The sequence below is a fragment of the Pimephales promelas genome, chromosome 23 (genome assembly GCF_988280905.1).
Source record: "Pimephales promelas chromosome 23, fPimPro1.hap1.1, whole genome shotgun sequence".
In the NCBI taxonomy this organism is placed as follows: domain Eukaryota; kingdom Metazoa; phylum Chordata; class Actinopteri; order Cypriniformes; family Leuciscidae; genus Pimephales; species Pimephales promelas.
In genome coordinates, this window is record NC_142791.1 from 23358251 (window position 1) to 23375489 (window position 17239).

The 17239-nt window shown below is 39.0% G+C and overlaps 1 protein-coding gene across 1 annotated transcript in view; it reads left to right on the forward strand.

Annotated features, from left to right (window-relative positions):
• sez6l (seizure related 6 homolog (mouse)-like) overlaps window positions 1–17239 on the forward strand; it is a 60370-nt gene that overhangs the window by 26275 nt on the left and 16856 nt on the right. Inside the window, exons 2-3 of the mRNA XM_089126192.1 lie at window positions 14369–14800; window positions 16950–17089. Of these exons, the coding sequence (XP_088982318.1) occupies window positions 14369–14800; window positions 16950–17089 (572 nt within the window). The remainder of the gene's footprint in view (window positions 1–14368; window positions 14801–16949; window positions 17090–17239) is intronic.

Sequence of the window (17239 nt, forward strand, 5' to 3'; positions counted from 1 at the left end):
AGTTCTCAACCCAATAGAGCATCTTTGGGATGTGGTGGAACGGGAGCTTCGTGCCCTGGATGTGCATCCCACAAATCTCCATCAACTGTCCTATCAATATCGGCCAACATTTCTAAAGAATGCTTTCGGCACCTTGTTGAATCAGTGCCACGTAGAATTAAGGCAGTTCTGAAAGGAAAAGGGGGTCAAACACAGTATTAGTGTGGTGTTCCTAATAATCCTTGTTGGGTTCATCTCTGAAGTTTACAAATAAACATGATTAAAAAAAACTTGAATTTGAATTGTGTCTTCTACAGAAGCGTAGACCGTCACTCAACCTCAGAACTCACGGTAGGCCTGTCGGATTTAATACATTATTGCTAAAGCCCAGTTTTTCTGTAAAGAAAATGAATAGGACTTTTACTTCTGGAACTCTGTTGTTGCTCTCAATAGCTGCTGGCTTTTAGCAACATCCTGATAAAGACAACACTGTCTTGTGAAGGTGAACACACTATGCTTTTATCAACAACAGAAACGCTTGCTAAACCTCTCCAGGTTGTTGTGGCAGCAGCGTCTGACTGAAAATCCTCCAACTGCTCTCCAGGCTGCAATTATGACAACTGAATGCCTCTATTTTGATTTTGGCATATTCGCTTTGAACCGCTTTTGGATTTGATCCAGACACACAAAGGGAGGCGGGATGGCAACCATCAAGCGTTTGACAGGATCTCATGGTTTTTCCTGATCCAGATTGGTCGGGATCTTCCTCTTGTCAAGCACTAGTGATGAAAAGACCATTGTGCCGCATGATTGGCCCTCTTTCACCTCTGTTTGAATGTCAAAAGATGCTGCTGAGAGGAATTATTTTACTGCATTTCAAGAGACGAAAGACTTGGAGTAGGGTTGTTACTGAGAGAGCTTCAGCTAGAGTAACACAGGCTGTTTTTAACTATGCTGTCATATTTCATAAAATAGTTATTTATATTGATGCACATATTTTGTTACACGAGTTGTTGTATGTTTACTTTCTAACAATAGAAACCCTTAAAAAAGTACAGTTGCGTTACTACACTTACTTTTGTACTGCAGTCTATCTCGCTACAAAAAATGTATTGTGGTAAATAGTAAAGACAGGACTTGTATTTATGGTACCTCATGATTACCATATTTACCATGGTGTTTTGATGGTACTGTGTTTAAGATACAAAAAAAACATGGTTTTACCATGGTTATATGATGGTACTTTTTGCAATTAAAAGCAACATTCAGGACAGTTTTAGGTGTGTGTACAAAAGCTGTCACTGGGGCTGTACCTTTTCAAAAGGTAAACTTTTGTCCATTTCAGGTGCTAATATGTACATTTCAAGCGCTAATATTTACATTTCAGGTGCTAATATGTACATTTCAGGTGCTAAATATGTACATTTTAGGCACTAATATGTAGATTTTAGATGCTAATATGTACATTTCAGGTGCTAATATGTACATTTCAGGCACTAATATGTACATTTTAAGCACTAATATGTACATTTCAGGCGCTAATATGTACATTTCAAGTGCTAATATGTACATTTCAATCGCTAATATTTACATTTCAAGCGCTAATATTTACATTTCAGGTGCTAATATGTACATTTCAAGCGCTAATATTTACATTTTAGGTGCTAATATGTACATTTCAGGTGCTAATATGTACATTTCAAGTGCTAATATCTACATTTCAGGTGATAATATGTACATTTCAGGTGCTAATATGTACATTTCAGGTGCTAATATGTACATTTCAGGTGCTAATATGTACATTTCAGGTGCTAATATGTACATTTCAGGTGCTAACATGTACATTTCAGGTACTAATATGTAAATTTTAGGCACTAATACGTACATTTTAGGCACTAATATATACCATTAAGGTACCAAAATGTACAAAAGTGTACCTTTTGAAAAGGTACAGCCCCAGTGACAGTTTTTGTACCTTTTTTTTTCTGAGAGTGTACTGTATATACTCCTGTCTGATTACCAGATTCATATGTGTACAATTCAATGGTACAAAATCTACAATCCATGGTACAAAAAGCAGAAACACCAACATAACCGCTAGAAACTACATTTAGCTCAGTCCAATATTTCTCGCATGGTTGCTCTGCTGCCACTGTTTTTTTGTTTTTTTTGTTGTTGTTGTTGTTTTGCCTCTCCTGCATTTTTCTCAGCGCTGGCCATTTATTGAATTGCATTTCTTCTGTTTCCGCCGTCACTGTCAGGAAAGCTGTCTGAGTCATAATCCGACAGAATAAGCAGTGTGCGGGGGGACGGAAAGAAGCCGAGTCAAGGAAACAAGATAAAGAAGAGACAGAGGCGGCGGGAGACAGAGAGAGACAGAGAGAGAGAGACGGAGGGAGAGAGAGAGTAAAGTTGATGACAGCTAGAGGAGGATTAATTTCTCAATCAGCAGCAGTGTTGGACTCTGTGCTCTTAGTAATTGCTGTGGTGTTGGGGCCCCTGTGTTTGGGGCTCATTATCTCATGTGAATGAATGGCGTTCACGGGGCCAGCTCAACCGCACTGACATCACTGCAAGGCGCATCACTGGCTCGGTGTGGACGCGTGTTAATGTGTCAACTTGACGAGAGCAATTTCTAATGGTGGAAGAGTTCATTTGTCATTCAGAGTAGTGGGGAAAATAACACCTTAGTCATATCTGGTTATTAAAGTGGGTGTATGTGCTTTTTTTTTTTTTTTGATGGTTGATGTTGATAACTAGAGAGCGGGATGTTCCAAGACATAGAATATCATTTATTACAATTCATATATTTTTTTTTGTGTGTGTGTGTTTTTTTAGGGCCCGAGCACCTATGGTGAGAGGAGCCTCTAGTTTATTGCATTCATTTACAAAAATAGCATATAATACATATTTTGCATATGTCACAATCACGGTAGATTCAAAACTGAAGTCTTTAATATTCCACAAAGCAAACACAAAGTGTATCATTCACATCCCATTGAAACTCAAATGAAACAGAGAGGCTAACGAGGTGCACAGCTGAACAATTAATCAAATCAGTAACTATAGAAGCAAAGTGAGAAAGAAGCATTGGCTGTGTCCGAAATCCCACTACTCATATAGTGGACTATATAGTGAGCTCGCCATTTTGTAGTGCTGTCTGAATGTATAGTGATGATTATTATACCCTATATAGTCCACTCAATGTATCCCAGAATGCAATTTGAAAAGTAGTGTACAACCCAAGCCCTACATACCATCATGCATTGCACATCGTAAAAATGGCAGACGGACGACAAGGGGAGCAGCATGACTATACAAATTTGTCATACAAATGTAAATTATGTTCTGTCTCATTTAACTTATGATATGTAGTTTTACAATTTTGTCAGACATGTAAGCACGCACGTGTTTAAATAGTGCGACAGCAATGATGTATTCAACGGCGCTGAGAGACGATCGAGTAGTGTCCGAAAGTGGTGTTTCTATTACTGGTGAGCTCACTATATAGTGCTCTACTCCCTACCCCCTACATAGGGGGTAGGGTGTAGTGGTTTGAGTGGAGATTTCGGACACAGCCAATGACTGAAAACAAACTCTAAACTTTACTGAACAACTTTACCGTGACAGCGTATATAGAATAAAATTCAACATTATTAATTTCTGAATGGAATACTGCATTTTTTTTGCGTATTTTAATTCATTAATTTATATATACAGTATTTGTATAATTATGTTTAAATAGTAATTTCATTATAAAAACTAATGTATAATCACATTCTACATTATTACTTGTTAGATTGAAAGTTGCATTTTGAATTTATATAATTTTTTATATACATATTTTTGTTAAGATACTGTATGTGTATATAATTGACATATTCTTCAAATAAAAAGTCGTACATTCTATACGTTATTTATTGTTAAATTGAATTTTCCATTTTAAATTAGATTTTTATTTGACTAATTAATAATTTTTTTATGGTAAAATGTGTTTTTTTGTTGTTGTTGTTAATTGATTGCTCAGTTGATTTATTAATTTACAGATGGTCATGACATTTGCAGCTATTTCTGCGGAGGTTTCATGCAGCAGAAAAGCGCTTTCGGTGATGAAAAGATTTTAATGTCTTCCTGCAATTTCTGACTGGGGGAAATAGTTCATTTGACATTCAAAATAGCAGGTTTGAAAAATAGCGTCATTAAAATTCTCTCTCTCTGTGTATAATGGCTCCTGTCCTAACTACACAACCCTGTAGTGTTTAGTGGCTCTGGAGTTTCAGAGTCAGATGGTGTTGGCTTTTGTCTGACCCACTTGCTATAAATAAAAGTCCAACAGCGTATAACAGCAATTCAACATGATGAAAAAGATCCAGTGAACAATGAAGCGAAATTGCTACTCTTTGTCACTATAGCTTAAATGACTGACAGAGATAACACCGTGCACTGGCAAACAGTGATCATTGAATGTGTAGCCTCAAATCGAACCATTAATAGATGAAGGGTTGTTGTTGTTCTGAGTGAGCACTGAATTGCAACGGATGTGTTATAAAATCCAATTTCTCATAGGTCAGATGTTTTAGTCATCTTATATGAATACAAATCTCTTTAATACTTCAATTGTTTCTTTTAGACAGCAATCAGATTAGAGGATCAAAAGGAGGCTTTGCTGAAGTTGAGATTGTTCTTCAAAGAAAAAGACGCCATATAATCTCGAAAATGTCTCCTCTAGAGTTTCAGAAGAGATCTCAAACTGCAGACTTGAGTATCTTGGCACATCTGAGAGCAATCAAAGGTAAAAGATGATCTCAAACACATCTCTCATACATTTTTCTTAAGATGAATTTATCTGAGCTACTATCCACATTAATTGTATAGCTCTGTACTCTTATACTGTGTTTTAATAACGGTCTGGATTGAGTCAATTCGAAATTTTAGGACAAAGTTGATTCCTTGTGTGCGTCTGTGGAGGGAAAATCCCGCTTTGCGCGCGTGCAAAATAGGAATGAGACATGCGTTTGTGTATAAAGTCATTTGCACCGGGTGCAAGATAGGGCCCTATGTAACGCATCACGCTCTGCGTGAGTGGTATTTACGACAGTAACGTTAAATTCAAGTACTCCACAGCGACTCTAGGGGTCACTGTTTGACAAAATCGGTATTACTGCATAGTGCCCCTTTAAATGGGTAAGAAGCCCAGCTCGCTGGCTTGGAGCCGGGCGTGGAATGCGAAACGCTCAGTGGGCTGCTTTTGGTAAGCAGAACTGGCGCTGTGGGATGAACCGAACGTCGGGTTAAAGGAGTAGTTCACTTTTGAAAAAACTTTTGCTGATAATTTACTCACCCCCATGTCATCCAAGATGTCCATGTCTTTCTTTCCTCAGTCGAAAAGAAATTAAGGTTTTTGATGAAAACATTCCAGGATTTTTCTCCATATAATGGACTTCAATGGGAACCAAACGGTTCAAGGTCCAAAAGACAGTTAATAACTGTTTCAGATGCAGCTTCAAATGTCTTTAAACGACACCAGACGATGAATAAGGGTCTTATCATGCGAAACGATCGGTTATTTCAAAGCTTATTCCAAAAATGTAACTTTTCTAAGGACAAATGCTAGCCTCGCTCTATTCTGTGAGGCGCGTTTGTAACGTCACGTTATATGTAATTACGTTCAAAAGGTCACGGGCAACGTAGCCGGAAGTACAGAATCAAAATCGTCCGACATCGTTGTTTTACCTTTTAATTCCTTTTTTGTAAACGGCGTTTGAGTTAGTTTTCAACCTATGCGTTCAACTTGTAAACACTCTGACTCTGTACTTCTGGCTACGTCGCCCGTGACCTTTTGAACGTAATTACGTACTACGTGATGTTGCAAACGAGCCTCACAGAATGGAGAAAGGCTAGCATTTGTCCTTAGAAAAGTTACATTTTTGGAATAAGCTTTGAAATAACCGATCGTTTCGCATGATAAGACCCTTATTCATCGTCTGGTGTCGTTTAAAGACATTTGAAGCTGCATCTGAAACTGTTATTAACACTATCTTTTGGACCTTGAACCATCCGGTTCCCATTGAAGTCCATTATATGGAGAAAAATCCTGGAATGTTCTCATCAAAAACCTAAATTTCTTTTCGACTGAGGAAAGAAAGAAATAGTCATCTTGGATGACATGGGGGTGAGTAAATTATCAGCAAAAGTTTTTTCAAAAGTGAACTAATACTTTAAGGCTCCCGATGCCGATGCTCATCAGATCCCGGAAAAGGTGTTGGTTGATATAGACAGCAGGATGGTGGTCATGGAAGTCGGAATCCGCTAAGGAGTGTGTAACAACTCTCCTGCCGAATCAGCTAGCCCTGAAAATGAATGGGGCTGGCCGTCAAAGGGCACACCTCGATGAGTAGGAGGGCCACAACGGTGGGGCAGAAGCTCCGGGCACGGGCCCCATGTGGAGCCGCTGCGGGTGCAGATCTTGGTGGTAGTAGCAAATATTCAAATGGGAGCTTTGAAGGCCGAAGTGGAGAAGGGTTCCATGTGAACAGCAGTTTAACAAGGGTCAGTCGGTCCTAATGGTGCGTTCACACCAGACGCGAATAGCGCATCAGGCGCGAATGATTTCAATGTTAAGTCAATGCAAAGACACGTTACGCGCGTAAAAAATTCCTGCGACGTGAATGAGGCGTGGAGCGCGGCGCAGAAGACGCGAATACGCCTCATTCGCGCGAATGGTGCGAATTGAGCATCTGGCGCGTTAAGCGCGAATGATTTAGTTAGTGCCATTTGTGCATTCGTTTGACACGAATTCGTGTCTGCCGCCCGAGTTGAAAAATCTGAACTTTGGCGTGAATTCGCGCCGTGTTAACCAATCAGGAGCCTAGTTGCTTGCTCACGTGGTGAAGTGTCTGGATGCTTCAATAAATTATTTTGTAATATGACTTAATGCATGGTGGGATTATGCACAACAAAGCAAATTTATTTCCTTATACGAGACATGTTCATTTTGTATTGATTGTTATTCATTCCATATCTAGATTATATGAAATAGTATTATGATGTAAAGACAATCAACATATATGTGCACAAGTTCGTGTCTGGATGTGAGAGAGAGAAAAAAATCACAGGACAGGTTAATAACTTTTGGAAGCTGGCTCTGTTTATCATCAAAACAAAAATAAATGACAGCTAGATTTGGTGGAATTAACACAAAGTGGTCAAGCATCAAACTAGATGTGTCAGGCGCGAATTTGCGTCCTGTGTGAACACAGCACAAGGGATGGGCGAACGCCATCGAAAGGAAGTCATTGTTGGGGTCATTCTTCAGCTGATTTGAGGGAGCTGCAGAATTGACCTTATGCACAGCTGCACTACTTCCTGACCTTAAGCCAGCTTCTTGTTTCCTGTCTGCCATTATTGGCTAAATTGATTAATTCAGGTGTGTCTGATTATTGTTGCCATGACTACTGAGGTCAGGCACACCTGAATTAATCAATTTGACCAATAATAGCAGACAGGAAACAAGGAGCTGGCTGAAGTTCAGGAAGTAGTGCAGCTGGGCATAAAGCCCATTGCAATGCATGCTCCTTACAGATGTAAATGCCACATTTTGAGCAGGTGGTGGACGTTTTTCTTTTTTTGTTAGGGCAGAAACTGCACCCCCTCCTCCTTTTGCCATGGGTGTCTGCAGACCCACTTTTCTTCATCTTGTCGAATTTGAAATTGCCGCACCAAAGATGTGCATAGCTTTATAACTTTTGCATCAATTGCGCTTGTATGAAAGGCAAACTTTGTTTTGGATCCCTCGCAGCTACATCTTTGTGTTGCCACAAGATGAAAGGTGTTACTATTGTCTAAGGACTGACTGCATGGCTCTCTATTTTTTTGCCTCTATGTATGTGAGAAATTATCAATTAACTTTGATACTGTACATAGACTGCTAAAATAAACCCCAAAGCTGTGTCAAAGGTTCATGTCTGTGCGTAAAATACGCACGAATCAAACCGAAAGAAAACAATGCAGTGAGAAGCGCTTTCTCTTGCTAAATGCACACACACACACACACATCCTACACCACTGACACAGAGAGAGAGAGAGAGAGACTGGGAGAATGAGAGAGAGAGTAGACAAAAAGGTAGAATATGACCTTCAGGATATTGTGATTTGTCACTCGCCTAAACACCATGTATTTAATTTGGGCCCTAAACACACACACATTGCTCTCAGACATCCACACATACTCAGAAACATAATTTTAGGTCATTGAGCCATTAAAATGCTTCATAAAACAGTCAGTAGTCTCCCTAGTGGAAACCAGGAAAATAACGTGCATTTCCACCAATAGCGAATACCTATACCTATGTAGTGTACCTTTCTGGTGGAAAACTCTATATAATGCAAATATAATACTTTTACTTCAAAATGAAAGGATGTTTCAGTGTAAATCATGATTCATGTTTTAATGATGGCCCGGCTTTACACAGCGTTTTAATGGGTTTCAATGGGGCATTTTTGGTCATTATGGTGCAGAGTGTTACTATTTGATCTACACAGTGTGTGTTATACATATTTTGCAAAAGTGGATCAAATTTTTCCAAATTTATCCAAAACTCACAATTTTACCAAATTACATACCATTTGCATTAAAACAGCCAAATGGTCAAAGAAATTAAACTGCAAATGACCAAAAATGTCCCTAATGCAGCACAAGGGTTAACATCCTCCCCAATATAAACAAAACATCTATTTAACCCTTTTTTTTTACATTTTTACTTATGTGTAAAACATTTTGGTAAATTTGGTAAAACTTGGTAAATGTTTTGGCATTTGCTATGTGAACACACACACAAAATGATTCGAGACATGATTCGAAAAGGTTTAATGGTCCTGAATAAAATACATGTGCTCCTTTGCACGTTGAAAATTAAAGGGAGATGAATTTCATCTAATGGAAACTTTTGGTACTGCGGACAAACAAAATCAAAAAAAAATTTTTTTTTTAGATATCAGGCTCAAATTTGGAGCCCAACTTTAGAATTATGGCTTTGGATTTCTTGCAGTTTTAGAAATATATATTTTTTGAAAATGTATGAAAATATCTATGTAAATGAATATATATAAAATACAAATGTAAATAGTATTTTTGTGCATTTTTCATAACATAAAATTCTGTAACTTTTTTTAAGTCAACTTTTTAAAACTTTTCTCACTTCAGCAATGATTTGCCAAGTGCCGTCTTTGAAAAGAGAAGTATATTCTCCAAAGCATTCAAGATTTACAACAGTTTAAATTGGACATTTAATTTTCTATGCTCAAAAAGCGTTTTTGGAAGTAAACAATTTCATTATGCTTTGACGGTTTTATGTGGATAATGTTTTTAATAGCTAGTGGGCGTTAATGCTGTTTTCTATGCAGTGACGTAAGCCAATCATAACAGTGGCTGTATACTCACAAGCATTAAAACCAAACATTTCAGACAGAATGTGGGTTGAAAATATGAATTTTTCTGCATATATACAAAAAAAATTATTAACATTATAGGGGGTACCTCAAGAAACATTAAAAAAAAAGTCCATTTCATGAAACCTTGAAATATATTTGTTATAAATCAACTGTCTTCTTGTTTGAATCTCTAATAAATTCAGAATTGCTTATATTGAACAGAAGTGCATGTATAAGTGCATGGACCAATTAACTTTCACTAGAGGACATAGTGGCCCTGTGTACGCCACGTCAGGTGGTTTCCTCTGGTACTCGCTTTCATTACATGTTTTATTGCTCAGACAACGTCCCTGGACAACACTCTATCACTCTGCGAGGGTAATAGCTTTTTTCGCCAGAGTAATTTAATTGATCAGGCACTTCCTCTTTTTTCACCTTGAGGAATGGCCCCTGTGGTGAAAAAGCCAACAGAGATTAAAGTCGTGTGCCTCTGAATTAGTTTGTCATGAAAAGATTTAGTATATTCTATTGTAATGTAATTCCACACCCTGTACACTCACGTAAAGGATTATTAGGAACACCACACTAATACTGTGTTTGACCCCCTTTCGCCTTCAGAACTGCCTTAATTCTACGTGGCATTGATTCGAACAAGGTGCTGAAAGCATTCTTTAGAAATGTTGGCCCATATTGATAGGATAGCATCTTGCAGTTGATGGAGATTTGTGGGATGCACATCCAGGGCATGAAGCTCCCATTCCACCACCACATCCCAAAGATTCTCTATTGGGTTGAGATCTGGTGACTGTAGGGCCATTTTAGTACAGTCAACTCATTGTCATGTTCAAGAAACCAATTTGAAATGATTCAAGCTTTGTGACATGGTGCATTATCTTTCTGGAAGTAGCCATCAGAGGATGGGGACATGGTGGCCATAAAGGGATGGACATGGTCAGAAACTGAGCCAATTGGCACTAAGGGGCCTAAAGTGTCCCAAGAAAACATCCCCCACACCATTACACCACCACCACCAGCCTGCACAGTGGTAACAAGGCATGATGGATCCATGTTCTCATTCTGTTTACGCCAAATTCTGAATGTCTCAACAGAAATTGAGACTCATCAGACCAGGCAACATTTTTCCAGTCTTCAACTGTCCAATTTTGGTGAGCTCTTGCAAATTGTCGCCTCTTTTTCCTATTTGTAGTGGAGATGAGTGGTACCCGGTGGGGTCTTCTGCTGTTGTAGCCCATCCGCCTCAAGGTTGTGTGTGTTGTGGCTTCACAAATGCTTTGCTGCATACCTCGGTTGTAACGAGTGGTTATTTCAGTCAAAGTTGCCCATTCTTTTTGTAAACCCTAGAAATGGTTGTGCGTGAAAATCCCAGTAACTGAGCAGATTGTGAAATACTCAGACCGGCCCGTCTGGCACCAACAACCATGCCACGCTCAAAATTGCTTAAATCACCTTTCTTTCCCATTCTGACATTCAGTTTGGAGTTCAGGAGATTGTCTTGACCAGGACCACACCCCTAAATACATTAAAGCAACTGCCATGTGATTGGTTGATTGGATAATTACATCAATGACAAATTGAACAGGTGTTCCTAATAATCTTTTAGGTGAGTGTGTATAGAACATTTTAATATTTTATTTGAATGTGGTCGCATATACTTTTGGGAGTGGGAGTGAAGTGCAGAAAAATGTCTTTTTAGGTTCAAATCCAATTTAAACAAAGCATAAGCATGACAATTTGATGTCACTTAACTGGCTCATTGACATCCTTTTTGGCAGAAAATGAAAGGTTGAGGTGTTTCAGTGGGCATGAGAATGAGTTCATGCGGTGGGTTGGCGCGCAGGAGGTGAAGCTCCACAAATTAACACACGTAGGAACCGGCGTGTCGGCGCATTTCTTACGGCGTCGTTTCTCCGACACGCTTCATTTGCGTTCCAGTCCATCCTCCCCGTGAAGGACTGTCTGCAAACCTGAATCAGCAGCAGCACAGAAAGAGAGAGAGTTTGAATAACTTACTGTCCTGGCAGGGGTCCACTCAGCCTGACAGACCCAGAATAGTGCTGTGAAAACTAGATTTCCCTTTAGCTTGAACTCCCTCCTCTGTTACACCGACCCCTCATCAGTGATACTGCCCTGACTGAACGCAGCAGTGGAAGCCTGCTCTTCACCATAACCTTATCGCAAATCATGCATATTATTGCACTTATGTGCTTGGCAACATGCTTTTCCAGTGGAAAATTGTATAGCTCAGAGGTTGATTTTTTTATTGCTCACAAGACTTGCTCAAATTCCAGTCACACCTTTAGAAACTTTTTCTACAATTTCTTAAAGCTACACTGTGTGATTTTTACCCCCATCTAGTGGTGAAAAGGTATATGACCATCCAGTGAATATTAGTTTCTAGGCGTTTCTCAATGTCAAGGAAGGATCCTCGGAAGCCGGAATTTCGAGGATGCTACGTCATCGACGTCCGTCGAAGGACTGTTCCAATGTCGAGGATCCTCAGAAATTCAACCAAGGACTGAGTCCTTCGTTCGGAAAATATCCCATACACAGGAAAGGATGCATATGTGTAGCCTTCGCGCTCTTAAATCACCCACAATCCTATGCGCAGCTTTGCTATCTTGATCAAATAATAAAAAAATGTCGACCGTTAGCGGAGTCGGAGTGATAACGGCAATATGCTTTCAAATGTAAGCAAGTATAATTTCAGTTTAGCCATTTATTTAATGTTTGTTAAACTATTTAACATATCGGCTCAAATTTGCTGAGGGGATTTAAAGCTGTTCCCTTTTACTGGTGATTAACTTTTTAATTTTTACTTCATTAGCCTTTTTTGTTGGTCACATATTTTACAATTGCATGTGTTTTAACAGCTAACGTTAGATCATGTTGCTATATGGAGGTAGTTCTGTTAACTCCGGTAATATAATCGTTTTTGAATGAATAAACTCCTTTTTAAATCAATATTTTGTGTCAAATTATTGATTTATTTGGTAGGTAGCCATGTTATAAGTGGGAAAATGTATAGCGAGGCGGTTGTTACAGCGAATACAACCGGCTGATCAAGACCCCTCTGCTTTAGAGTTTGCGGGGTTGTATTCACTATAACAACCGCCTGGTTATACATTATCCCTTTATTTATTTATTTCTATGAGGACTGACAAGACAAAATAAGGACTGTCAAGTGTATTTAAACAGTGCAGTACACCAGCACAATGATTTTTGCAGCGCCGAAGCGTACCTTTCACTGATGTAATGACGCAATGACGTGCACTTGCTAGCCTGTTCCATTTACATGTTCTCCGAACGCTAAAGAGGACCCTTGCCTAGCCTCTGAAGGAAATGACTTGGAAGGACCCGTCCTGCCAAGGAAGTATCCTTGACATTGAGAAACACCTTCTGTTCCTCTCAATTCTGATTTCGTTTCAACTCCTACGGTGGCCAATGTAGTCCAAGATTAACATGGCTTCCAGTTCGACCTCGTCCATGAGTGTTAACTCAAGCGTAAACGCGAAAGGCGAAGCTTGAATTAACGGGTATGTCCCTCTTTGGCTAATGTACTTTCAGGATGGAGGGACAACATGGCGACCGACATTAGAATCCCTTACATATTATACACTCACGAGAATACTTTATTACTTGAAGTAAATATACATTAATGAGCACATATATTTTTGAAAGAACTAAGTGTTTTTAGCTAAGAATAAGCTAAACGAGTTACACAGTGTGTAACATTAACTATGGAGTTAGAAAGTAATATTATGGTTTTATCGTTATTTCTAGTAAAAGGTTGTTAGGAATACTTATATTATCTTTAAACATAAAATATTTTTTTGCATATAAAATGTCATTTTTTTGTGTGGTGGAGCCAGTGAAAATATAGTGACAGTGCCGTGTGACGCCATGTCTTAAAGGTACATTACAGAGCAGTGTTATTTTAGTATTATTGATGTAGTTGTATACTTTTTATTAATATTTTGAAAAAGCTTTTATTTTTATATTTTCAGTTTTCACTTAAAATTTTAGTAATTGTTTTTATCATTAGTTGTTTTTTTTTAAATGTTACTATTTTATTTTTTAGTTTTAGTTTAGTGTTAGTTTTTACCTTAAACCTAATTATCTGAGTGAGTTGCCAAGGCAAAATATAACATTTTTATTTAGTTTAATTTTAAAATTTAAATACAACATTTATTTTATTTTGTTATATTTTAGCTTTATTTGAATTACCAAACATGTTTTAAATAGTTTTACAATGGAAACTACAGGAAAGTTTTATGAATGGCAGTAAACAGAACCTGCACTGTAAAAAAATATTGTTGGTTTAACTTAAAAAATTAAGTAACCTGGTTGCCTTAAAATTTTAAGTTGATTGAACTGGAAAAAGTGAGTTTATACAATGAAGGAGATTGATTTAATCATCAAAAACTCAAAATAATAAGTTATCTCAACTAAATAAATTATTTAAGTTGATTTGACAAAAGAAAAAATGTTGTGATAACAAATCTTGAAAATATTTTTTTACAGTGTGGTGGGTCACATGACTATGACAACATGGCTAATGTAGAATGTTCGGATTACATTCATACTATATAGACCATTAAAAAAAAAAGTATCTGTTGCTATATTCAAAATAAGTACCTACTCATAGTATGCGATTTCAGACGAAGCCATAGAATATAGTGCTATAAAAGTATGGATAGCTCGGATGATCTGAACTTGGAAGTATTTAATGAGATCTTTGACTTTTGTTTGCAGACTTATCTTGACAATTAGACATGAGATCTCTTACTGGGCTCTTTCTCTCACGAGACAAGTTTGAGAAGCAGAGCAATTTGCACTCCATAGCTGTCTTGGGCAAGCAAGTGGGATATCAGTTATGTTTGCAGGAAGCAACTTGGTTACTCCCTACTAATTGTTCTCAAACTCTTTTTCTCTGTCCCAGATGAGAGCGATTTGACCCCTCCACCCAGCCTCACTCCAGTGATGCAGGTGCCAGCCCCTAAAGAAACCCCCAGAGGAGTGGCATCCATGGGGCAGGACTTCCTTGAGTCTGTCCTGTCAGGCAAGGATCATCTTCTGGCCCAGAAGGGTGTGACTCTTCCCAGTGGTTTACCACCTAATCTTGTGCCCATGTTGGGGAAGGGGCTGGAGGCCAGAGCAGATGCCCTGTCCCCCGACCAGCCCTTCCTGAAGAAGATGCTCCCTACACACCCCACTTTACCTCCAGCCTACGACCTCCCCACCGAACCCCCGGAGGCCGTCGCAACCCCGAGCTGGGATTCTGATGCTCCAACGGCACACACGAAGCCTTCGCTCACCGACGCGGTTCCCACCACTGTGAACGTCGACACAGTGTCTGGTGTTCTCACCTCAGGTAAGACCGAGTTTCGGAGAAACCTGAATCACAAATGAGTCATTCTGCTGTCGGTTGTTAATTGTTCCTCATGCTGCTGCACATTTACATATATTTGACCTCTGATTAACTTCATCGCATTACCAGCACAGTCTCGCCAACTCTCATTGAAAGTGAATGACGTATGGTTGCTTTCGCACTGGGAATCATAGGCTTGCTGGGTTTCCATTCACTTTTTATGCAAATGTTCAGAGATTGCTTAAAAATGCTGGGTGGAAACCCAAAGATCTGAATAAAATATCCAAAATGTGCATAAAAATGTGCATCATCGCTAGCCATCTTTAAAGGAGTAGTTCACTTTTCAAAAAAACTTTTGCTGATAATTTGCTCACCCCTGTGTCATCCAAGATGTCCATGTCTTTCGTTTTTCAGTCGAAAAGAAATTAAGGTTTTTGATGAAAACATTCCAACATTTTTCTCCATATAATGGACTTCAGTGGGAACCAAACGGTTCAAGGTCCAAAAGACAGTTTCAGTGCAAACCGCAAACTGTTCGAAGGGCTTTAAACGATTCTAGACGATGAATAAGGGTCTTATCAAGCGAAACCGAAACGATCGCTCATTTAATAAATAAATAACAAAGTTTAAGTTTTATAAGCTCAAACGCTCGCCTTGCTCTGTTCTGCGACCCACGTTTGTGACTCTCCTGTTCGAACTCGTTCATCAAAATGAACGAATCTTTTTCCGAGTCAATTTGTTTGTTTCGCTCTTTGAATGAACCAAATTACTCGAAAAAAGATTTGTTCGTTTTGATGAACGAGTTCGAACAGAGCAAGGTGAGCATTTGAGCATATAAACTTAAACTTTGTTATTTGTTTAAATGAGCGATCGTTTCGCTTGATAAGACCCTTATTCATCGTCTGGAATCGTTTAAAGCCCTTTGAACAGTTTGAACAGTTCGCACTGAAAGTGTCATTTAGACCTTGAACCGTTTGGTTCCCATTGAAGTCCATTATATGGAGAAAAATCCTGGAATGTTTTCATCAAAAACCTTAATTTCTATTCGACTGAAGAAAGAAAGACATGGACATCTTGGATGACATGGGGGTGAGTAAATTATCAGCAAAAGGTTTTTCAAAAGTGAACTACTCCTTTAATGACGTGCATGATGTCATCGAGATGGCGGAACTAGCGACTGACTTTCAGAAACAAGCACATTAACAAACAGGCTACCAAAAGCGGTAAGTGGATCATATATGTAGTGGAAATGTAAAAGATTTTTTTAATTTGGTGCCCTATTGACCGAGAGAAGACAGGAAATAACCAAGGAGCGCATTTGTATGAAAAACTACAGGTCCCACAATGCACCGCATTGCACAGCTCCGCAAGCCACACCCACTAATCCAGAACAGCGCAAACAGAGAATTCACTCTTCCGTCTGCAAGGCTAACGTTAGCTGTCACCAGAGTTTGAAATTCATTTCGCACAAAATGTCTAGTTGGCTGTGGCGAGCACGACGATCGAGGGCGGGGGATGTAAGAAGACGGCGTGATGCGCGAGGCCGGTGGCGTGAGTGCTAATGAAAGACAACTTTTAGGCGCCCGCCTTGTCGAAAAATGCTACCGTAGCGCGAATTGATCACAGAATGCCGATTAAAGTCGTATGAAATAGAATTAATAATAAAATTCTAAGTTATGAGTAGCTACTGTATACTGTGGAGTACTGTTTTTATTTTTAAAACAGTGTGAAAAGTAAAAATTATCATAAAATATTCATCTTTGACTTGTCAAAGTACACCTTTCCTCATAGTAACTGAAACTTTCAGTTATTCTTTTTCAGCTGGCTGACCGTACAAATATTCATATGGTAGTAAGCATTTTTTAAAGGGAAATTATACATTATAACAGGAAAATGTACCTTTTGTAAAAAAAAAAAAATAAATAAATAAATACGAGTCTGCACATGCGCATAACCGGTAAGTAGCAAATCTCGATGGGTAGCATGAATCGTCAGAACACCGGTCTTGCGTTTTTCACGGAGGAACGTTACGTGCGTCGCGCTCCCCTACAGCTCAATAGATGTTTCTCCTGACTGTTGTTTTCCTTCTCAAATCCCCTTTTTAGAAATTCTCAATTGGGTTTTTTAATGTCTGTCTGGCATTTTCCTCCAGCTGTAACAAACTGCAGGGTCAATTTCACCGACCCAGAGGGCTACATCGATTCTTCAGACGATCCTCCTCTTCCCGAAGGAGCGTTCCTGCAGTGCACGTACACAGTGACGGTGTACACGGGCTACGGCGTGGAGCTACAGGTACACTTACAGCTCTACGGGGGTTCAGTTTTGCACACCTTTGAATACGAGGTTTGAATATTGCATCCATTAATCATACATTCCCCCTCCTTCAAACGATATGACAAACTGCGCTGGTTTCTCTTGACTAAACAGGCACCTGTTAATGCA